Raw genomic sequence first — 24098 nt, 5'->3', positions numbered from 1 at the left:
TGTGGGCTGCCATCCTTATGCAAGCCCTGGAGCAAGCACCTCACTGTCTGGGTGTCTCCTACCTTCTTGTTTTCTCAGTGCTGACAACAGTCTTCCAGAATCCCCAAATATTTCTTCCTCTTGATGGAGTGATCATCTCTGTATTGGGAATCTCAAGGAAGGGGATTTGCTCACAGATGCTTTCAACTCACCGTAAGCAAGACAGAACCTCAGCCACACTGTGGGGACACGTGCTGTGGGGTATGGCTGGACTTGGTGACCTCAGTGGTCTCTTCCAATCTTTCTGATTCTATGAGGATGGTAATGAGGATGGTGCCCAGCAGTGCTCCACTCTGCAGACCCTCTTCTGTTGGTTCCCACCACCTGGTTGTGTAGACATAGCCCTTATGGTCAAGAAAGAGCCATGAGGATGAATAAACCAACATAGATTTGGGCTCATCCCCTGGGATTCAAAGGGAAGGTCTCCCCTCTTGGTGGGGCTTTGCTCCTCCACCTCCTGCTCCTGTGACCCTACAAAATCTGGTCCTGCTGCCACATTGCCTCTGCACATTGAGAGCAATCAGCGACAGCACTGCGTTCATCTCGCTCTGTGCCCCACCAATACCCCATGGGAACCTTGAGGAAGGTGCTCAGCAAACACTGATTAATTACAAACCCTGCCATAATCCTGCTCCTGCAACTGGGAAAGGCAGAGAGTTGTCCTTCTGGATTCACATCCACGTCCATCAAATCAGCAGCTCCTGCTGGACCCAGGAGTGCTTTCCCACTACAGCTGCAGACCCAGCAGGGATCTTGTTGGCACAACAAAACTCACATTATTTCCATCTCACACCCACAGACAGGGCTGTAATTCCATCACAGAACAAAGGCTGGGAGTCTTCCTCCTCTCACACAATTTAGCTCTGGCAGCTCATCAGGATCAGAGGAGAAGGAGATTTCAATCAGAGTCAGAAATGATGCTTTGCAAGATGTGTTCGGCGCGTCCTTACGCATCTCTGTGTTTTGATGCCGTGCAGGTATTTGACAAACACACACAGAGCACATCGTTCCTGCCAAATTTATTTGCTCAGGAAAAGGATATTTGCCTTTGGAAAACAAAAAGCATGTTAGTTTCTGCTTGAAATAACAGCCTTTAATTGGAGTTCAGCTGGAAGGTGGGACAGCTATATTTAACCTCTGGAACTGGGGTTGAAATACCTGAGCTCTGCACACAGAAGGAAAGAAAATGAAGACAACACCAAATTCTTTTGAAACAGGTTCTTATTTTTTTTTTCTTTTTTTTTCCCTTTTTCTCCCTGGCTGTTCACCAGTTCTCAAAAAAAAAGCTACAAAAACCTCAAAGACCGTAACAACGCAGCACTTGGGGAGGAAAAAATAGCCATTACGTACAAAACAAACATGCTTTTTTGGGGAGGACGGAGTGGTTTTGGTGTTTATGGGGGTTTTCTTTTCTTCCTCTGGCACAGTGTGAAAGAGGAAATCTGCATTTTATTTGACAGGACAGTTCAGAAATCGAGGAGGAACATGCTCTCCCTGTTACAAAACCACCCAGCGGTGCATGCTTGAGGTCCAGAACACAACAGATTGACACGTTTCACAGCATGCAGACTTTGCTGTCCGACCCACACGGCCCTTCCCTTCCCCTACCCCATGGACAAAGATGTGCTCTATGCCATGCACTCCACTTCCCTCATCGTTTCTTTCCATTCCATAGTGAGTTTGCTTCTTTTTTTTTTCTCATTTTCTTCACTTTTTATTTTTTTTAGCCCTAAATCCCAAGAGGCGGTATCCAAGGTAACAGCAGGCAAGAGTCCAGATCTGCACATTATCACCGTTTCTGCAAGTTTCATGCAAAACTTAAGCCATTTCTGCATGCAACACGATGCTGGTCGTTGCGCTTCACACAGCGCAGGGGACATCTCCCCATTCACCACGATGGAGTTTGCTCACTGGGAAGCACTGATTTGCTTTCCCATGGACACAGACACACGAAAAGACATCATCCCCCCTTCCCCACTCCCCCCAGCCGCCCCGAACACATGGATACGTGCATCTCAGCACCAGCTCCAGCCACTTGCTTACACTTGCCCCACGGCATCAGTAGAGCCCCATGATCGCGGCTCCCACGTCCTTGGAAGGTCTTCGGTCCTTCACCAAAAAGTTAATCATGCTCTCCGACTTGATGAGCAAATTGCAGCCCAAAAAGAAGATGCCAAACACCACAGTCAAGGAGAGGACGCAGAGGACGGCGATCTGCACCACGCGTGTGATGTACAGACTGCGCTCGTCGGGGGCCAGCACCGAGGAGCCACCGTCGGGTGCCAGCACCGAGCCGGTCCCATTGCAGCAGGCCAGGAGCAGTCCCAAACCCCGGGTCCTGTTGGGGTATGCTCCTTGCTCCAGGAGGCTCTGGTTGAAGAAGGATCCATTCATGGTCTATGCGAGGTCCCAACCGCTGGAGGAAGGTGGGATGGAGCTGGCGGTCCCTCCTGCTGTGCTCACATCCCGTGGGTTCCTCCGTGCCACCTCCTGCCTGTCTGCTCCCGACGTCTGGGCTGGAAGGGAAGGAAAGGTGTGCAGAGAGGAGCGGCGGGCTGCCAGATGCCACCAGCAGCTCAGCACGGTCACCCGAGCACGGAGAGGGAAGGAGAAGGGGGCACGGGGCAGAGGAAGGCAGCAGGAGGCGGCCTCATGCTCCCTGCCCTGCTGCCACCCCGAAGCAATGGGGACCCTCAGCAGGAACAGAGAGCAGATGCCTGCTAGCTGGGAGCTCCACGGATGCAAGTTCCCAGCTCAAGTCTTCCCCGTGTTCAAAGAAAAACCAGCAACTCCACCCCCTTGCAGCCTCCCCCCAGGACCGCCTTCCTCCCCCCTCCAAGCTTACCCAGGCTGCCCACCCCTTCCCCATGCTGCTGCAGCCCCTCACCCTGCTATGGGGACCCACACCCTCATCTGTGCTACCCCCTGACTGTGCGCTGACCCCTGAGGTCCTGCCCTAACGCATCCTCTCCCCTAGACCTCCACCTGCTTCCCAGAGCAGCCCACCACATCAGTGTTGGGCCTGGGTCACCAGCAGCTCCCCTGTTCCCCCCATGCACCCTCCTGTGAGCCTCAGGTCCGTGCTGCTCTCACCGATCCCTGCTTGCTGCTCTGTGCCACCCACTCCTTCCTTAGAGCAGCGCTGGCCCAATCCAGCCCCGTCCACCCCCAGCTCTGCTCTGCTCTTCTGTCCTAAATTGACAACCAGATCATCATCCTCTGGCTGGGGGGTGTTTACAACCAGGCGCCTCCATCTCCCCCTTCCCGTGCTCCTTTATCCCCATCAGAAGGGAGCACAGTGATGCTGCACCCTGATCTCTGCATCCCACCCCCATTCCCAGCTCAGGGTCCTACAGCAGCAGCAGCCATGGTCCATGCATCGTGTGTGGGTGCAGATGTGTTTGGGTGGTGCAAGACAAGAGATATGACACAGGGATTCTGTGCTCTGATTGATCTGTGTACGTCTCAGCTCGCTTTGCTTGCACAGCCCCCAGAGGGGATTTTCATAAAACCAAATGAGAATTGATAAATTGCAGCTAAAGGCACGAGCAGCAGGCCGGCTGGCTGGGGCTGGAGGGTGGCTTGATAGGAAGATGCCAATGATTTCGCTATTAAACAAATGAGAGCTGAGTCCCTATTTTGCTTTTGTGGCTTTTAGGGGCACAAAGCAGCTTGCTTTGACTTTTACTTGTTGCTTTTTCCTCCTGGTGGCACTGCTCTCCCTGCTCCATAGGGGCATTTTGCAGCAGAAGGAATGAAGCAGGAAGCCTGGATTGGACAAGGGGACAGAACCCGCAGCATTCAACCCCAGAGCCAGGAAAAATCCCCCTGGGAGAGCAGAGCATCCCAGTGGCAGCTGCTGCCTCTGGGCTGGAGGAGTTTCTGCTCCCTCTGCTGGCTCCAGTTCCAGCTCCAACCTGTTCTGTACGCTGGAACTGGGCACTGCAGCATCACACTGGGATCACAGCCACCCCTGGGGACATAGGGGCATGGGGACACTTGGCTCTTGGCTGCTCTTCACCTTAATCCCAAGCAGGGCTTCACAACACAGAGCATCCCACAACTGATTCCCCCCAACTCAGTTTTTGTCCAGCTCTCCAGGCAGCACCCAACTCCCAGAAAGCAGCAATGAAAGCCCACGCTCTGTCCAGTGCCTCCCGTCCTCATGTGCCCCACATCCATCACAGCAGTGCTTGCAGGACAAGCAGAACCTTCCTGCACCAGCCAGGAAAGGGTTCAAGGAGTCAAATACAAAATTTTGTATCATTTTCCTTCTTTTTAGAAGAATCAGATCCCCATTTCTGAATTTTTGGAAGCACGAGCTGGAGTATACCACTCTCTTTGCTCAAAGGGACTCTCTGTGTCCCTTTGCTAGGCCAGGCACCCAGCTGCCTGGCAGGATGGGACACCAAGAACCATGGGGATGTAGCACTGAGGCACACAGTCAGTGGGCACACTGGGGATGGGTTAGGTTTGGGGATCTGAAAGGTCCATCCCAACTTTCATGATTCTGTGACCCTAAGAGAACCTGAGGGACTGACAACTTGGTCCACTGAAGCACAGATTCAGGTTGGGCAAAGAATGGCTTGAGAGCAGCCCTGAGGAGAAGGATTTGGGGTGTTGGTTGATGAAAGACTCGATATGAGCTGGCAATCTGTGCCTGCAGCCCAGAAGGCCAACCATGGGTTGTACCAAGATCAGTATGACCAGCAGGGTGAGGGAGGTGATTCTGCCCCTCTGCTCTGCTCTCATGAGACCCCACCTGAACTACTGCATCGTTTTAGAGCTCACAGCACAAGAAGGACACGTTGGAGTTACTGAAGCGGGTCCAGAGGAGGGCCACAAAGGTGATCAGAGGGCTGGAGCCTGTCCACTATGAGGACAACTGAGAGAGTTGGGGCTCTATGAGAAAGTTTTTGTCCAGCTCTCCAGGCAGCACCCAACCCCCAGAAAGCAGCAATGAAAGCCCACGCTCTGCCCAGTGCCTCCCATCCTCATGTGCCCCACATCCCCATCACAGCAGTGCTTGCAGGACAAGCAGAACCTTCCTGCACCAGCCAGGAAAGGGTTTATAGCCCTTCCAGTACCTGAGGGGAGCTGACGGGAAAGCTGGGTTGGGACCTTTTAGAAGGGCAGGTAGTGATGGGACAAGGGGAAGTGGTTTTAAGCTGGAAGAGGGGAGATTTAGACTAAATATTAGAAAGAAATCCTTTGCTGTGAGGGCAGTGAGACACTGGAACAGTGATGTTGTGGATGCCCCTCCCTGGAGGTGTTCAAGGCCAGGCTGGATGGGGCTGTGAGCAACGCAGTTTCAGTTGAAAAGCAGCACTTTGTCAACACGAGTGAGGGCCGATGGGCTTCTCTGGGCCCCTCCATAGCAAATCCACGTCAAGGAAGCAGAGGGGAGATCCCAGGAGAATTTCCCCATAGAGCAGAGCCCCGGCGGCCGCCGGAGGGCAGCAGCACCGCAGGGCGGGAGGAGGATTTCGGGGAGAGGGGGGGCGGAAGAGAAAACGTTGAGAAATTTCTTTTTTGGCCAAGAAAAGTGCTGCTCCTGTAGCAGAGAAAGCCTCGGTCCCTGTGTTACCTCCTTTGAGGGTCCGGGCAGATGCAATGAGCCCTGTGCACGCACAGCGGGGTGGGGTTGTGCGGATCTGTGCCTGCCGGCTGTGAGAGAAAACCAGCACAAGCAGCAGAGAATCAGCTCCAAATCACGCAGCCCAGTCTGAATTTCCCTTCTTTCGTGATGTCGGGTTTGTATCCGTCCTCCTGCACAGCTCCGGGACCGTTCCAGCAGCGATTTTCCCACCTGAAAGGCTGCTGAGAACCCTCACTGTCATTGCAATACGCATGTGCTCTGTTTCCCCTTAAATCCTCACGCTCTGAAGCAGCTCAGCCTCAGCAAGTTTAAAACCCGCGCGGCCGAAAGGGTTAACGAACGGAGGGAGTGAGCGAGGTTTCGCAAGCAGTTAAACCCAGCAGAAGAGCCTATGGGAACAAGCCTGTTACAGGGGGTCAGCAGCGCCCTGCACTTTGTGCCCAGGTTCCTTGAGTCCTTTTAGGAGCCGAGAGGGGGAATAAGCGGCAGGAGCTCCGGGGGGCAGGACGGGAGGAGGCACTGCCCGACTCCAATTCGAGTGACGAAGCAGCGTAGCGTAGCTTCCTCCGGCCGGCCCGCTCCGTGTGTATGTGTGTCACACACACCCAGCGCATGATTCATCCCTTGGACGGCTCAAAACCATCCCAAAATCGCACGGCGGGGCCATCCCACACCCCTACAGCCGGGGTTCGGAGGAGGAGATGGAGGAACTCCGCGTCGCTTTCAGCATCCTGGTGCTCTGCGCTGCTGGCAGCTGGGGTAGGTGCGGGGCTGGAATGCGGGGTTTGCCCTGACGTTTGCATGCAGTGCTTGGGTTGCATGCTGTCATCCCTAAACTCTGGGATTCTCTTCTTTCCCATGCTGTTGGGAAAGTCGCTCAGAGGGGCAGTGGGCAGAGGGCGACCTCAGCACAGCTCCCCTATTCTGAATTTTCCTAATTTTCGGGGCTCCCTGCTTTGTTCTCACTTTGGGCAGAGTGATCTCAGCCCCTCTGCCTATGCAGTGCTTGGCTGTGGTGCTGGTTTGTAGAGGGAGCCTTGGGGTGGGCTCTGCCAGCAGGCAGTAACGGCAGCACGCAGGGCCAGCAGTTCCATATCCATCTCATTTCGAGGGTCAGCATTGATGTATCACGTCCATTTTTTTCTCCTGTTCTTTTGGTGCTGGTCTTTCAAAGCCCCGATTTCTGGCACCAGAACAAACACAGTTTGCTTTGTTCAGAACTTTCCATGCGTTGTGAAGGAGCAGCCCAAGGAAGGGAATGTCCTCCCCAGGTGCGTTCCTGAGCTCAAAGCTTCCAGAAAAGCAAATCCTGCAGCAACAAAGGGGTGTTGTTCAGCTCCCGAGTTGTAAATCAGCCCCATTGTTTTAGAGACCCGACCCGAGGGGATTTGGGTCAATGTTATTTTGGTTAAAGAATGCTGGATTCGGTGAGTTCCCAGGAACAGCCCGAGGCTGGGATGTGCTGAGCCAGCTGTATGGATGCGCTCAGCCCTGGGGGAGTCTGAGTTTGTAGGGTTGCACTTTTGGGGCTGTGTATTTATCCCGTCCCGTAACCAGCCTGGGGCATCTCCTCTGCAGGATGATGCTGGTAAATGAGGAAATATTCCAAGAAATGACGTAGCCCTGGATGGAGTGAGCAGGAGCAGCCAAAAAAAGCCAAGCTCCCTATTGCTTAGTCAAGCAGAAAACCCAGAGATGATGTCAAAACAGCTTGTATCTTTACCAAGTTTTCTAAAGCATCCTTATCAAGATTTCTGCATATTAGCAGGGGGAAAAGCTGGCTCACACAGCACATGGGGTGTAGGCTGAGGTCTGAGTAATTTTTCCCAGTCAGGAAAGGGGGATGCTCAGCCACAGACGTGGGTTGAGGCATTCCAAGTGCATCACTTGGAGTGTGCTGTCTGAACACTCCTTGGCCCCGATGGTGCTTCCCATACTGCTCGTGTCAGCACCCCGTGTTCCATGTGTTGGGATTTTTATTTTACTTTATTTTTATTTGAAGGCCTGAGTAATTAGGAGCAGCTCATTATAGGAGGCCAGCTGTTTTCGTAGTAATGAAAACAAATAAATACAGCTTTTGTGCTTTGGTTGGTTCACTTTTATGGCTGGAAAAGAAAAAAGAAAAACAAAAAAAACACAAGACCTAAAAATGAATGGGAAAAAAAAATAAATCAGATGCACAGAGTTTATTACTTTAGGCTGTGCTGGAATCTTGTTAACCTGCTCACAGCCAGGCAGCACTGAGGGCTGAGAGCAGGCTGTGCTCAGCCTTCAGCATCTCCTGCTCTCCTCCAGCCCACTTTTGTGCCCACAACACCGCAGCATCTTTGCTCCTTGATGCATCCCACTGTGTCCAGCCATGCAAACAAAGCTGTAGATGACAAAATAGGGGTATTTCCCCAGGCAGGAAGTGAGGCTGGCCACAATCCCCTTCATGTTCACCTAGTGATAAGGGCCCTATGTTAAGCACTGCTGGCGCCCGGGGGGATTTGGGCTCCTCCCAGTGGGCCAGAGTTGCACCCAGTTGTGTGCTGAGCACATCGAGAATGGCTCAAAACAGTGCTGGAGGATGGGAAAAGTCCTGCATCATCAGACACGTACCCTGGTGATGGGGCAGAGCACCCAATTTGTGGTCCTGTATGCCAAAATCAGGCAGAAAATGGGATCGCCAGCATGGAGGAAGGGTCCTGGGCACCTCTCTTCCATCCCAACCAAGGGGACACAGTGATGTTGGTGAGGCACAGGGCTCCCCTGCGTTTTGCAGTTCAGAAGCTGCTCCCAGCTTTGGCTCCCACAGAGGCTTTCTCATTGTGATAAACTGCAGCTGGGGATTTTGGTGTATGCTGAGAGCTCCAGGTGTGGATACAAGCCCAAAGCTGAGCAAACATGAAATGCTGCAGGGCCATGTGTCTAAGCTTGGTGGCATTCTCTGTGTCCCAGCATTGTGCTCAGCTCCCTGTGCCACCATGTTCATGCAGGAACATGCATCCACACTGCACAACATGCTGCATACCAGAGGGCACAGACAGCTGTAGCTGTGGCTTTGCCCAAAGCCCAGATCTCACTGTTGTGCTGTTTCCTCTTTGTGTTTCACAATGTATTTCCTCCTACTTCTGCAGAAAACATTGTGGCTGCAAAAGGAGGGTCCTGGGCAGGGAATAGGGGAGCATGGGGGGATTGCAGCAACTCCACACTGGTACCAGGGGATCCCAGGACTGCAGTGGAGGGCACGCAGCTCCCATAGGGCCCACCTGCTCCAGGGATGCTGGGGACCACTGTGTCTCAAGAGAGAGGAAGAGCTGAATGTGATGACTTCATGGCCACATCCCCATCCCCTCATTGCATCAGCTGTTGGAACCAGAGAGCCATACAGTTCCCACCTCTGCCCTCCCTGCCCCAGTGGGTGCTGGTGGCTTTGGGGCCCCATGAATGGATGTGATGTCGTCCAACTGAGGCGTGTCTCCTCACTGCCAATTCCAGTTTTACCCACAGCAGTATCACAAGCAGCTATCAGCTTCATTTTGGACAGGAACCACTTCTTTCCCCTTCTTTCCCAAGACTGGGGCAGGTGGGACAATTTGCTGCACCTGGAGCTCAACACAGCCCCTAAATGCCCACAGAGAGGCACCAGAGATGATGTCTCCCAGGGCTGCAGGGTCAAGGGCACTGTAAGGAGCTGCCACTGGGCTGCCAGGTGGGAGATGTCAGCAGGATGGAGCCCAGCTGGTGCTGGGCTGGGGGAGGTGGCTATTAAAGGAGTAGGGAGGGAAAAATAGGATTTGGGGGCTGGGAAAGGGATGAGGGTGTGCAGGTGGGATGGAGCTTTGTTTGCATGGTGATGGTGATGGTGATGGTGATGGTGATGGTGATGGTGATGGTGATGGTGATGGTGATGGTGATGGTGATGGTGATGGTGATGGTGATGGTGATGGTGATGGTGATGGTGATGGTGATGGTGATGGTGATGGTGATGGTGATGGGTAGGCAGTGACAGCTCTCTGTTTTGGTGTTCCAAGGGAGTAACATCTGTACTACCCGAGGGGTGACCTCCTGCAAGCAGTGCCTGGCTGTCAGCCCACTCTGTGCATGGTGCTCTGCAGAGGTGAGTGCTGGGGCTGGGCTTTGGGATGGTGTGTTGCAGCTACATCCATTTCCATCTGTTCCCACTGTGTCTAAACACAGACCTCAGTGGCATCTGGTAGCGACAATAACAGTGTGCACAGTGGAGTTGTCTGAGTTCCTTCTTTGGTCTCCAAATCTGCCCCTTTTCTGTGTGGGAGCTCTGGGAGGTGCTGCTTTCTTCCACTGACAGCTCATTTTGTCTCAAACTATATGCTTGTGAAGTTGGTTCCCTTTTGGTTTGCTTCTTGAAGGGTCCTTGTGAAGTTCTGACTAAAAGGAATCTGATTCATGGAAAGGCTGGAAAGGGGATTTAGGAGAAGGAAAAATAATACTGATTAGAACTCGAGTTTGGGTTTAAATGCCTTTTTAACTGTGGGAAAATGGGGGATGGGAAGATGAGGTTCCTGTTCTAGGTTATGGAGTTAAAGGGGACGTGAGAGCAGAGCTGTGGCTCTGAAATCCAGTCTGGGTGTGGGTGAGATGTGGGAAGATGTGCCACTATGCTCTCCAAAAATGCTGCCCTTAGGGTTGGTCTATCAGGGATGTAAGAGGGGAAGTTCCCAGCAATGATGCATCTGGTGAGCTGCAGATAAAGGGGACTTAAGGCTGCAGGGCTCAGTGAGGCACTGCCGTAACAATGCACTCCTTGTGCCTTGCAAGGAAGCACTAAGAAAAGACTCGTCTTTGTCTTCTGCTTCTGCAAATGTGGAATTCTCATCCACAAGTGGAGAGAAGACCAGGAATTTTATCTGAGCTGTGGGATGATCCCCCAGTTGCTGCCCACCTGTAGGTCCCAGCAGATCCCATTGCACCTCCCAGCATCTTCCCATCGCAGGCTGCACAGGATGCTTGTGTGGATGAGCCCCGCTTGTCTCCTGCAAGGAGTGGCTGAATTTGTGCCGTGATAAGAACTCAATCCTCCATCTGCTCCTTCCCAGCCTGGGCTGCTGGTGTGTTAACGCTGCAGTGGGGGCTGCTATGGTTTTAGCTTTTAGTTGTGCCTTTTTTTCTTTTTTTTTTTTTTTTCCCCAGATCAGCAAAGGTTTCCAAAAAAGGCAATATTTCAGGCGCTGTTTGGGGTTGTGCTCATGGACAGACGTGACAGGCAGTGAAGGAACATCCCACTGCCAGCAGCCGGGCTGTGCGAGCTGCTCACAGCTCTGCCTCCAACATCTGGAGAGCGTTGTCTTAATTTAGCAAACAAGGGCTTTTTTCTGAGGGTTTGTTTAATATCCCTGGGGTGGGGGAGGTCTCCGATCCCCCTCCCTGTTTAAAGGGAGAGCGACCTTTCTTGTGCTCCTTCCTTCCCCACTCGGGGTTAACAGTTACTCCTGCTCCGTCCTGGCTTTGGACAAGAGGGGGATTTTGTTGCTGTTTCTTGTGATCACTGAGCACTGAAGAGAGGACAGCTGACTTTTCTTTATTTCTCCTGACCACCCCTAGCAGCTAATTGATGTGCCCACCCACTCACTTTCCCTTTTGGGAAAAGCCAGCTGAGCCTTAGAGCTCTGAAATCACTTTAGAGAGTGTCAGGGCAAATTTTCCAGGGGTCTCACCCACCCAAAATGTCATCTGCTCCATTCCCCTCAGAGAGCAGGGGGAGGCAGTGCTGGGCCAGGGCTTGGCTTGGAGAAACTCTGGAAGCTTTTAGCTGAATCCGCAGAGATGTCTATGCCTTGGGTCCTCCCACCAGCTCTCCTGCAGAGAATCTCTCCCTGTTTGTGGTTGCCTATGAGATGAAAACGGAGATGCCCTGGGGATGTGCAACATGCTGCGGTGGTGATGGGATGGGGCTGGCTCTGACAGCACCGTGCCTGGCCCTGTCTTTGCTTTTGGGGTTTAGAGGTGGAGATTGGGGTAAACTCATTGGGTACCCAGTCCCAGAGAGAGCTTGTGCAGGTGGGGGACTGAAACCCTGGTCAGAAAATGACAGAGTGGGTGAGGAGTTAGAAGAGGGACCTCTGGAAGTCACTGGTCCAGCTGCCCAGAAGGGATGTGAATTGGGGAGCATCTACCAGGGTCTGTGGGGGTGGTTTGTGATGGAGATGGCACCCCCTGCCCTGCAGCATCTCCTTCATGGGGAGCCCCTACTGGTGCCATCAGGGCTGTGCTGGTAGGTCTGAGCTGCCTCTGAGTCACTCCAACTGAAGTTACTGTGAGTGCCAAGTCAACAACCTTTAGGGAAAGGAGAGGGGTGTTGTTCTGGAGTGAAAGAGCTTCTGCATGGGTATCTCTCAATAGGAATTATACCACTGATCATGGAAGGTGATGGGTATCACCAAAGAGTCCAGAGTCATAGTTAAAAACCTTTCTGCCCATTCTGCCTCTCAACCTCATCTCTAGTGCTTTCCCTGCTCAGGACAGGAACGTGTGTAATTACTGATGGGTTCTTTCCTGAGTCCAAAGCACCTGGGAAAGCTCTTGGTGGCTATGGGGACATGGGGCTCCGGAGATCCAATGGCCTTGAGGGCTCTGTGCTCTGCAGTAGGAACCCATGGGGTGAGCTGGAGGGGTGCAAGGAGTTCATGTGGATGGATGACATGTCCTGTGCACTGCAGCATGCTGCGTGGAGAGGAGTGGGAGGCCACCAGGGAGGAACACGCCTGCTGATGTATTTTCTGGCTATTGCTTGGGCTGAGGGAGGAGAAAAAGGCAGACAAAGGCCACTGCTGCCAGGGAGGGCCTCCTGATGCTGTTTGCACTTTTCCCCTTGCTTGCATAAAGCACACAGATCAGTTCCTGGGTTCAGCCTACCTGGCTCTGGGGGAGCTGATACCCTGGGCAGGAGCTGCGGTGATGCTGGGGGGAGCAGATCTGATTCTCTCCCCTCCCAGGACTCCAAATGGAAAAAGCTCTGTGCTGTGGGAGGGAGCTGGGAGAGCCCCACTGAGGGGAAGGCAGCAGCAGAGGAATTCTTCCCTTATTAGTCTTGATGGGAAATGTCACCCATCTCTGGAACTGCCTGGACCCCTCTGCATACCCTGCAATAAGGGCAGGAAGCTTTCTAGGAAATTCGGGGGGGGGGTTGGAGCCCTGCTGTGACTTCACACTTTCCGTTTCCTGCATCTGACAGACCTTTGACTGCCTCTCCCACAGCCTGGTCGACTTTTTGCTCCTTCTCTCCTTATTTGGATCTCTTTCCCTCCTGCTGGGCTCCAGCAGGAAGCTGGGGAGCTGCTGATAAGCTGAACGGATAGGAGCACTGGGTTCTCCTGCAGCAGAACTGAGTTTGCTCACAGCAAAATTCTGACGATTGCATTGAGCACTGGGGAGAAGTTGGGTCATCTTTTCACAATGTTTAGAAAAGATAACAATAAAAAAAAACCCAAAAGATGTTCAGTTGCCTGTGCTTTTGCTCTGCTTCGCCCTCTTTGTGCACACACACAGTGAGAGTGATTTCCCTCTTAGCTTTGCCAAAACCCAAATACGAGGCTCCAGCTCCTGGATCTCAGCAGGGTTTTGGCTCGGAGGAGTTGTCCATCTCTCCTGACCGTGTCCTGTCCCACAGGTGATGGCACAGTCATCCCCACGTTGCGACCTGCTCACCAACCTCCTGCAGAATGGCTGTGGGAAGGACTTCATCGAGTTCCCCAGGAGCAGTGTTACAGTCCTGGAGGAGCGACCCCTCAGTGATAAGGGCTCAGGGGGGTCCACCACCACCCAAATGAGCCCCCAGAAGATCCAGCTGAACCTGCGGCCGGGTAAGAGTCTGTATGATGCTGTGGGAGAAACCCAGAGAGGTCAAATAATGGATGAACCATCACCATGGCCTTCCAGCTGAGGTTGTCTCACGACCATCGATGGCAATGCCAGACTGGAGCTGTGACAAACCCCCAGCAGTGTCCCCACTTGGGCAGTCTGGAGGCTGATGGGTGCCATTCATTCTCTTGTCTCAATCCTGCAGGGCCCCGGGGGGTAGGATGGGATGAGGCTTCAACATCTCGTGGACTTGTTTTATGAAGCTATTTAAACCTTAGCTACTGATTTCTTGGTGCCAAAAAGCTGACACAGAACTTTGACATAAGACCTACATAAAGGGGCTTTGAAATAAATGTTCATGTTTTACTCCCCCTGTTTGATGTCCCCTCTGGTGTCACCCACCAGGGGCTTGGGGAAAATGGAGAAAAATGGTGCCTTTGCTGTGACTGTGCTCTTCAACACACATAACCCAGCCCTGCCCTTATTATCCATCCACTCATGGATGTCCTAGCAAGAGCACGTTTTGGATCTGTGCGCTCATTCAAGCCCCAGGATCAGCTGTTAGTGGCAACGTCCTTAGTGTTGGCCAAGGGGGGATCCTGAAATGAGTGACAGCAGCTCTGATGTGTCCTCCCCACCCAGTGTGGATGTGTAGCTGCTGAGTGGCTGTTGCCGTCTTTAGGTCTAAAGGCATTTGGCATGAGATAATGTGCTGCTCTAGGGAGAAACAGCCTTCAGCTTGAGAGTGAAGACCAGATGCTGAGGGTTGTAACTGGGGCACATCCCACAACCTCAGTCCTCATAGTTTTAGCTCAGTGAGGAAGAATGGATGTTCTGTGGGGACGAAGTTGGGACTTCTGCCTGCATGGGGGTACAGACAGGTTGGGGCTGGGGTTTAGGCTCACCTTGATTTTGAAAGCACCTTTTCCATCCTGAAGATCAAAATCTCAGATGCGCAGATTGAGAAGGAAGGATGAAAAGAATAATTAAAGTTGATTAAAGCTTTTTTCTTGACATGAGAGGTGGTTTGAGAAGGCAGCAGCTGTGTCCCAGTTTACATTTCAAAGAAGCACTTTCGAAGAACAAGAAGGAAGCTTTGTCTCTTCTAAAAAGCAGAAAGAAAAGGCCAGCCCTAACTGTTTCCCCGTTTTTATTTTTATTTTTCAAAGTGTAGAAGTCATTGAAGCTGGCCTGTTCCCCAGAAAGTTCTGTGTAAGGAGGTTTTTGTTTCGATGGGAAATGCTTCATCAAAAACCTTGGTAGCAGGAGCTGGGAGGAGCTCAGGGGAGCAGGAAGGAACAGAAATAGAGGAGAACCCAGGAGATTCTTGGGGGCCTCAGGAGCTCAGAAGGTCTTGAAGCAGCCACGGGGTCCCCTGGATGTCCCTGTAAGTCTGTCTGCCTACGTGTAGGGTGTTTCACTCCATCCACTGTGTGTTGGCCACACTTGTCACAGAACAATCAGGGGACTCAGCTCTGAGCAGGAGAATCTTCTCAGACCTTCGTAATGGGAGGTGTGAAGAACAGGATCTGTGGGGCACTTTTCCTTCTCAAGGGGTGTGCAGCATGCCTCATGCACGAGCACCCTGCCCTGAGTTATTTACTCCTTTGTGTGCCCAGCTGTGATATTCTCCTCCCAACAGTTTTAGGCCATCTCCTTGGGCTCCTGGGGGACGATCTGTTACTTCTCTGCCCTGTCCCATTACAGATGACTCCCAAATATTCCGTGTCCAAGTGCGCCAAGTAGAAGACTATCCTGTGGACATCTACTACCTGATGGACCTGTCCAACTCCATGAAGGATGACCTGAGGAACATCCAGAACCTGGGTACCAAGCTGGCCAGCGAGATGCGCAAGCTCACCAGCAACCTTCGCATCGGCTTTGGGGCCTTTGTGGACAAACCCATTTCCCCCTACATGTACATCTCTCCTCCAGAAGCCATCAGGAACCCTTGTTACGAGTAAGTCTCAGGCTAAGGGAGATCTGTAAGGATGGGGCAGCACTGAACTGTGTTTGCACACCCATGGAAATGAATTTCAGCAGGGTGTTTGGTTTTGGGACCAGACAACATTTTTGTTGAGGATCTGAGAAAATTTCTCCTAAAACTCCCAGCAGGACAGAGGGTAGGAGATGATCTGAGTCCAGCTTCACTATAACGTGACAGATTTTCACAAGGTCTTTCACCCTCAGACTGCCAGGGTAGTCAGTTGGATCCCTCCATCACATCCAGATGAGGACCACAGGATATGAAATGGCTGCAGGGTGGAGATGGGAGCTGGAAGCACCCGTGAGACTCGTGCCCTGATAACTTTTTTCCCACAGGATCGGAGAAAGGTGCTTGCCCATGTTTGGATACAAACATGTCCTGTCGCTCACGGATGAGGTGATGCGCTTCAACGAGGAGGTGAAGAAGCAGAGCGTCTCAAGGAACAGGGATGCACCTGAAGGTGGCTTCGATGCCATCATCCAGGCCACCGTGTGTGATGTAAGGGTTAAAGAGGCCTGGCTGGGGCTGGAGAGGGTCATCAGGCTCAGTCTAGGGCTTGGCACAGAGCACCCGCTGTGCCAGGACAGAGACATAAGCAACTAGCCTGAGATCTAGACAGGGTGAACATTCAACATTCAAGGGGATTTCTAGGTCCTCAGCCAAGAAGAGGGAAGAGCAGAGCCTTTATGGGGTCCTGGGAGGTGAGAGGAGCAGAACAGGTGCTCTGGGGACTGTCATGTTGATCCCATGTCAGCCTTGTAGTAACCACCAAGAAGAACGTCTTCTTTGCCTGCACCTTGATTTTGCTGCAGATGGAGATATGCCCCTCAATTGCTAGCCACCATGATAACCACTCTAGCAAATCAAAGCTTGTCTTTCACCTTCCCAATCTATGACCTGAGATGGCAGCGAGGGCAGCAACGAGGTGCTGATGTAGGGCACTCACTGCTGCACCACTAGAAACTGCCTTTGGCTGCAGGAAAAAATTGGCTGGAGGAACGACGCATCCCACCTGCTTGTCTTCACCACGGATGCCAAGACGCACATCGCACTGGATGGCAGGCTGGCTGGCATCGTGCAGCCCAACGATGCCCGGTGCCACATTGACAAGGATAACTTCTACTCAGCCTCCACCACGCTGGTAAATCCCAACCCAAATGTGAGGTTGGGGGGCTCTCCTGTTGATGATAAGAGGGGTGGTCCATCTGTGCTTCGAGAGCTTGATGGGCTGGCTGGGATTGCACGTTCTCAGGGTAAGGTCTCTTCCTTTCTCCAGGACTATCCCTCTCTGGGCCTAATGACCGAGAAGCTCTCACAGAAGAACATCAATTTGATCTTTGCTGTGACCGATACGGTTGTTGGTCTCTACCAGGTAACAGAAACCTGCATAGGATCCTGAGGAGGACACTTTGCAGCTGACCACAGATGACTGGGCACAGCCTGGTTGTCCTCCATTCTCAGAGCACCCTGGGAAGCTTGCATGTGCATGGGAATGGGTTGATCCAACTGTGTTCACCTGTCATGAGCAGACCATCTTTCTTACGCTGTTTTTCCAGAACTACAGTGAGCTGATCCCAGGCACAACTGTGGGAACCTTGTCCAGAGATTCCAGCAATGTCCTGCAGCTCATCGTGGATGCCTACGGGGTGAGTGTGCAGTGCCACCACATCCCAATCCCGTGGGCAGCAACATGTAGGGGCTTCATCTTGAAAAGTGCAATCACCCTCACAGGGCACAGACCTTGCCCCGAGTTACTCAAAGGAGAGCTGTGCACCGTGACAATCCCAAAGAAGCTCTCTTCCTCCCCACATAACCACTACAAGCAGCCCACATGCTCTTAGCATCTCCCTAAGCCCTGGGCCAACTGTGAGCATTTGCCTCCACCCCCATGTCCTTGGGGACTGTGGGGATGGGAGATCACCTCTGTCCCTTCCCAACCTCTAAAGCATTCCCAGTGGGAAATGGCATGGGCTAGCTCTGGGAAGTCTTGGAGCGCTTGGCTCCTTTCTTGCATGCATAGGGACATCACTGCGGTGAGGAGGCTGCTGTGGGTGAGCCTCTGTCCAGCTGTCTTCTGCATCATTCCTCTCTGCTCTTCCAGAAAATCCGCTCCAAGGTGGAGCTGGAGGTGCGCGACCTTCCTGAAGAGCTGTCCCTGTCCTTCAATGCCACCTGCCTCAACAACGAGGTCATCACTGGGCTCAAGTCCTGCATGGGGCTCAAGATTGGGGACACGGTGAGGCTCCTGTCTGGGGAGTGCTTTTCTCTCTCTGCACAGTGGTACAGAGAGCTCACCTGATGCTGCACCTGCACTGCCTGCTCCCCTCCCACCTCCTGGAGGCAAAAGTTCTTGCAGGGGAAATTGTGATCTCTGCTTAGCAGAGAGAGGGTCCAGCTGGGTGAGAGCAAGGGGGAAAAATGTTTATATGAGTTCACTGGAATCAGAATCTGTGTCTTTCTGAACACTTATGGACTGATTTTTGCCTAGATACTGTAGTAGATAAGTGTCCTGCTCAGTGCCAGGACAGCTTTGAGAAGCCATAAGGGGCTTGGTTCTATTTCTGGGCTGGCTGGGCTTGGGCATGGAATAGGCTGCCACAGGAACCCCAACACTGCAATTGTTGGTACCCCATGGGGGTACAAACACCTGGACACACCTTTCTGCCCTCAGGTGAGCTTCAGCATTGAGGCCAAGGTACGAGGCTGCCCACAGGAGCATCAGAAATCCTTCACCATCAAACCCGTTGGCTTCAAGGACAGCCTGACCGTGATGGTGAACTTCGACTGCAACTGCTCCTGCGAGAGCCAGGCTGAGGCCAACAGCTCCTTCTGCAGCAAAGGCAATGGCAGCCTGGAGTGCGGGGTGTGCCGCTGCAACCCGGGGCGTCTGGGCTCGCACTGCGAGTGCTCAGAGGAGGAATACAACCCCTCACAGCAGGACAACTGCAGCCCGCAGCCAGGACAGCCCCTCTGCAGCCAGCGTGGCGAGTGCATCTGTGGGCAGTGCGTGTGCCACAGCAGTGACTTCGGCAAGGTGACGGGCAAGTACTGCGAGTGCGACGACTTCTCCTGCATCCGCTTCAAGGGTCAGATGTGCTCGGGTGAGTGCTGTGCTCAGGGGTGTGGGTTGTGCTGGTGAGGTGTTTTTGCTGCCCGGAGGCATGGAGAAATTTTGAGGGGCTTGTCACAAATGTTGTTCCTGTTGTTGGCTTTCTTAGCCCTGAATCAGCTCTGGGTGCGAAGCAGTGACTCCTGTTTTGGCAGCCTGTGCCTCAAAGCCTTGGCAAGGGGATGGGCTCAGAAGGATACAAGCAGACTTTATCCTTGGAGCCCCACCAGGGTGGCTGGGAGGCACCAAGGGAAGCGGCTTTGCAGTGTCAGCCCCTGCTTGAATCCCACCAGCCCTTCTGGGTCAGAGGTGTTCCTCCACAGGAAAAATCACCAGAGTGGAAGAGGGAGAGGGTGGGGAGAAGCATTGGGATGTGACATCCCTCCTGCTGCCACTCATGGTGCAGCATATTTGCACAGCATTACCCATATCAGGCACAGAGGGCAAAAGGATGCTGGTCGAGATGGGCAAGCTGTTAATTAACCCTCTGTTGTTTCCCAGCTCTGTGCCTGAGCCCTTCACCCACTTGGGCCAACCCTGGCTGTGTGCCCAGGGCTGGGAAGGAAATGAGATGGGGGAAAGGTGGCCAAGCCCTCCCCGGAGGAACTACCCACAAACCCCATTTTTGGCAGGCAATGCCCTGTCTGACCCCACTGCCATCAGTCACGTCACATTTCGCCATATCTGCCCAGCCTTCCCCCACATTTCCATGCACTGTCACACAGCGCAGCACTGTTTTCCTGTGACTCAGTTCCTCGTTAGCAGGGTTACACATTTATTTCTCATGCCAGTGCCCCCGAGGCCATGTGAATGGATGGTGCCCAGCCCTCCCCAGCTGAGAGCAGAGTGAGCTGAGAGCGCTCTGTGCTTGGGATGGGTCGGCGCGTGCCGGCTCTGTGGCATCTCTACCTCTTGCTGCGTCTGGTGCTGGAGTCAAAAATCAAACCACAGTCCAAATAGCTGCGGGCTCTGGCAGGGTTTGAGGACGTCGGTCTGTCTGTCTGTCTGACCGAGCCAGGCAAGCGTGCAAAGCTGGCTGGGATTTTCCCAGCAGTCAGCTTCCCATGTATGGTGGAGGGCTGGGAAATGACAGCAGGGGTTGACCAGATGTCCTGACTGAATCCCTAAAGCTTGCGTAGCTCAGATGGAGCTGATTGAGCATCTCCAGCTACTACCACAGGAGCTGAGAACTCAGCATGAGATTTGGCTGTTTCCTTGTTTTGGTGGGATAAGAGGAACACTGGGAACACAGCAAGCAGCAAAGTGATGGCAACAGCAGCGTCCCACCCTAAGGATGGTGGAATGAAGATGTTGCTCCACTTTCCTGCACCATGCACCAAGTGCAGGAGCATCCCATGGGGGTGATCCCCAGCAGGGATCCATTTGAGGGTCCTGATGTCCTCCTGGCTGTCCCCAGGGCACGGGAAGTGCAGCTGCGGGGACTGCCTGTGTGACTCAGACTGGACTGGTGACTACTGCAACTGCACCACACGCACCGACACATGCATGTCCAGCAATGGGCTGGTGTGCAGCGGCCACGGCACCTGCATCTGTGGCAAGTGTGACTGCACCCAGCCTGGCTCCTATGGGAACACCTGCGAGAAGTGTCCCACGTGCCCAGATGCCTGCACCATCAAAAAGTGAGTTGGGTTGGAAAGCTGGGATGGTTCCATCGGGCCTTGTGCCTGCAGCGTGGTCCCCACCCCGCTCCTGTGGGTTGGGGTTAAGGAGAGCAAAGAGTAAGAGGGTGCCCTGCCTTCTTGAGGATGTTTGATGCAGCTCATAGTACTTTTCCCCTCTTCTTCAGGGAATGCGTGGAGTGTAAGAAGTATGAGCGGGGCACGCTGGTGGAGCAGCAGTCCTGTGGCCGCGTGTGCCGTGATGAGATTGAGACAGTGCAGGAGCTGGGTAAGAGCTGGGATGGAGCACAGTGTACAGGTTTTTGCCTAAAGTGCGGGTATTTGAGGCTGTGCGCTCCCACCATGAGGGCTCTGACAGCTGCTCAACCCCCCCCCCCCAGGTGACAGGGGCAAGGATGCTGTGAACTGCACCTACAAGGATGAGAACGACTGCGTGGTGCGCTTCCAGTACTACGAGGACTCCAGTGGCAAATCTGTCCTCTATGTCATAGAGGAGCCAGGTAGGGCCTGGCTGGGGCTCTAATTGCAACTCGCTGTGGGGGGTCTGCACTAACCTGGGGGTTTTGTACCTCCCAGCCAGGCTCTGGCATGAGTAACAGTGCTGCTTTGTTCCTTTGCTCTGTGCACCCGGGCTGTGATTGCCTGCCTCTGTCTCACATTTCCCCACACTGCTAGGTTGTTTCACCCCCCTGCTGAGTTGCCAAGGACGAGCTCAGCCCTCCCGTCCCAGTTCTGACTCTAGGGGTCTCATTTTCTTGAGACTGAGCCAGCTCCAGTCAGCCATTCAAGAGTAACGCTGGGATTGCACCCATGGTTGGGGATTTGGCACTCCTTGCATGCAGCAAAGCTTCCAGCATCCTTGGAGGCTGCTTTCAGCCTGTGCAGGGGGCAGTGTGACTGCAGAGCCTTCAAACACAAAGGTTCTGAAAGGAACCCCAGGTCAACAACAATCCATCCCCTCCCCAGCACAGCAGTGTGTGGGGGGAACAGTGTGAATGCTCAAAGTTAGAGGTTCTAAAATGATGGAGAATCAAGCATTCGAGAGACCAGAGGAGCCCCTGTAGACCACAAAACCGAGCCCTTCTATCCCACCAGAGTGCCCGAAGGGGCCAGACATCCTGGTGGTGCTGCTCTCGGTGACGGGTGCCATCCTGCTCATCGGCCTGGCTGCCCTGCTCATCTGGAAACTCCTCATCACCATCCACGACCGCCGGGAGTTCGCCCGCTTCGAGGAGGAGAAGGCCAGGGCTAAGTGGGACACGGTGAGGGTCAAAGGGATGGGTGCACGAGGACATGAGTTCTTCATCCTCTGAGCTGAGTGAATCCAGATCCCAGATCTCCCAGCATAAGAGCCCAGTCTGTGATCCCCTCCTGCCCATGTTCCTTGCGGAACAGCTCATCTCTGAAGCGTGGCATGGTGGCACAGCAGGACCTGAAGTGGCACCAGCAGTCTGGGCACCTGTTGTTCCCAGGGACTGGGCGCAGGACACAGAAAATGTCCCAGCTGCTTTTCCCAGTCTATCTCGAGTGCTTTCCTCCAGCATGAGTCTCTTACTCACTGCCCACACCAGTGTTCCACCTCATGAGCAGATGGAACATTGCTGCCACGGGATGCTGGAAGGATTGAGGCACCCATAGTATGAGGGAGGGGGTGGAATGGCACCAGTGTCTGCCCAGCATCTCCCAGAGGGAGGGGATGGGGAGGTCCTTCCTGAGGCTCTTGCTGCCTTTCCTTCACAACAGCTTTCCCCTGTTCTCCCCATAAAGCCTCATGGGGAGCTGTTAAACTGCAGCACATTATACCTCCAAGGCTCTGCCCTCTGCATCCAACACCCAACAGTGCCTCAGTTTCCCCAAACGCAGCAAACACCAATGCCAACCAAATAGTGATGCTGTTTGCTTCTTTTCCAGGGCAACAACCCATTATACAAAGAGGCAACCTCAACCTTCACCAACATCACGTACCGTGGGAACATGTAGGATGCTGCACCCGGTGCTGGCTGCGGGATCAGCCCAGGACTGTGGGATCTCCTGGAGTCCAGTTTACAGAAAAGCTTGTGTGTGTGTCTGCGTGTAATTTAACAGCCCCTTGGCTGTCTCCAGCCCCACTGTCTGTCACCTCACTGTACTGCAGGGATGTGCTTCCACAGCAAACCTCTCATCCTTACCTCGGTGGGCCAGCGGCCCCTCCATACACTGAACGTGGTGACACGGGACAATTCTGCCTTGGAGAGACTGTGAACTGCAAGGTGCTCATTTGGCCGAGGGGATTTGGGTAGAACCCGAGGCTGTGAGCTGTGTTCTCCTGCATGGCCTGTGCTGGAGAAACACAATGAACAGCTGCAGCCCCTGTGTTGCCTGGTGGGCTGAAGACACTCAAGCAAACCGGACCACCCCCACCCTTCTGACATTGCTGTGGTCTGGGACAGTGCAAAGCAGTGTCTGAGTTCTGTGTGACCTCCTCCTTCCCTCTATGTGCCACCAGCAGCCATTTTCATGTAGCACCAGCTGTGCTGGTCCCAGCATCTCCCACCACCGTTTCCCTTCACAAACCACATGGATGCGTTGTATCCTTTGAGCCTGGTTCTCTGGGGAGCAACCTCCCAGCCTTTTTCTGTGCTGTTTGAGCTGTGTCATGGTACTGTGCTTGGTTTTCTGTGTGGCTCAGGGTCCAGAAGAGCTGGCAGGGGTCAGGTTGTATCCTGCTGCCTTCAGCTGTGCCTCTCCTATGGTTTTGTCCCCTGTGGAAAAAAATATCCTGGTGACAGAGTTGGGTCAGCTGTTGCTGTGCCTGCCCCATGAGGTCCTGGTGGCTCTGTTTCCCCTTGGTTCTACCAAAAAGCAATGGAGATCCTTTGCCCCATGCCCACCTCTAGTGCCCAAGACTAGCCTGCAGGTGGTGGCTGTGTCCCCTGCCTGTCCCTAGCAGAGAGGGAATGGGCCGCATAAGGGATGGTGCTGAGTGGCAGCTGGGGCTGAGCCCTTGGGTGGGCAGAGATTCACTGCCCCTGTGGGCACTTCCCAGGGCACCAAATAAAAAACTTCAAACACTCAATGGTGTCAGTATCTAGTGCTTGCCCAAGTCAGCATGGCTCAGCCTGGGGGAAGCGGATGGATGGATGGATGGATGGACGGATGGATGGACGGACGGATGGATGGATGGATGGATGGCTCTCTCCCTCTCTCCAGGAGGCTTTTTGGGTTACAGGGCAGCTCCAAGCCTACTAAAGCCTGGAGTTCTCCTGGCACTTTCCACTCTTCACTGCAAGGTGAACAACTCCCATACTTCTGCAGGTCTCTGAAAGTGCTTCAGTGTGCTGGAAAAGCCCCCGAAGGAGGGAAGCTGGGCTGAGACTTCTGCAGGATCACCGTGGGGGGCAGCTAGGGTGAAGTTCTGTAAGTTGGTAGGGGTGTGCTGCCTGGGCACCCACTCATCATTACTTCGCAAAGGGCTGCAGGGACACCTGGTGGCACCTTCCAAAGTAGCATTTTGTGAGTACACGAGATGCTGAAAAACACACTGAAGGGTGCACAGTTGGACTTGTGAGGATGCTGGGGCTGAGTCCTGTAGGATCATCTCAGTGGTCAGCCCCCAGCTGGGGCAGAAGAGTGAGTTCTGACAGCTCCCGTTTGCCATGTGGGATATGGGACACCCACATTCCACACAGTGGGGCCAAGGGAGGCTCTGGGGCTGCACTCAATGTCCCCAGCTGTGCTGGGTGGGAGTCAGGGCTGGGTCTTTCCAGCCAAGAGTGGCTGCATGGGGGCCTGATCCCACTGGGTGCTATGGGTATAGTGCAGGGCTCAGCAAGCAGCAGCTGGAGGGATGGACGTGCACATGTACTCAGGTCCTGAACGTTGTTCCCATCCCCGTGCCACTAATGAAGTTTTATGTTCCCCATT

At 53.6% G+C, this 24098-nt stretch overlaps 2 protein-coding genes across 2 annotated transcripts; one reads left to right on the top strand and one right to left on the bottom strand.

Annotated features, from left to right (window-relative positions):
- Nucleotides 1-2097: 2097 nt before the first annotated feature.
- Nucleotides 2098-2433, bottom strand: RPRML (reprimo like; the record flags this gene model as incomplete). Its single annotated transcript, XM_079546959.1, has 1 exon — nucleotides 2098-2433. The coding sequence occupies one exon, from the start codon at nucleotides 2431-2433 to the stop codon at nucleotides 2098-2100; it is 336 nt and encodes a 111-aa protein (XP_079403085.1).
- A 3906-nt stretch (nucleotides 2434-6339) lies between these two features.
- ITGB3 (integrin subunit beta 3) lies at nucleotides 6340-22175 on the top strand (the record flags this gene model as incomplete). Its single annotated transcript, XM_079547332.1, has 15 exons — nucleotides 6340-6401; nucleotides 9659-9740; nucleotides 13269-13461; nucleotides 15167-15419; nucleotides 15782-15944; nucleotides 16426-16587; nucleotides 16723-16818; nucleotides 17003-17092; nucleotides 17548-17682; nucleotides 18118-18547; nucleotides 19973-20195; nucleotides 20363-20463; nucleotides 20576-20695; nucleotides 21291-21457; nucleotides 22107-22175. The coding sequence occupies 15 exons, from the start codon at nucleotides 6340-6342 to the stop codon at nucleotides 22173-22175; spliced, it is 2346 nt and encodes a 781-aa protein (XP_079403458.1).
- Nucleotides 22176-24098: the final 1923 nt, after the last annotated feature.

This window comes from Tetrao urogallus (genome assembly GCF_951394365.1).
Source record: "Tetrao urogallus genome assembly, chromosome: 26".
Taxonomy (NCBI): Eukaryota; Metazoa; Chordata; class Aves; order Galliformes; family Phasianidae; genus Tetrao; species Tetrao urogallus.
Note: the sequence above shows the minus strand (reverse complement) of the source record. Positions and strands in the feature narration are given on the sequence as shown.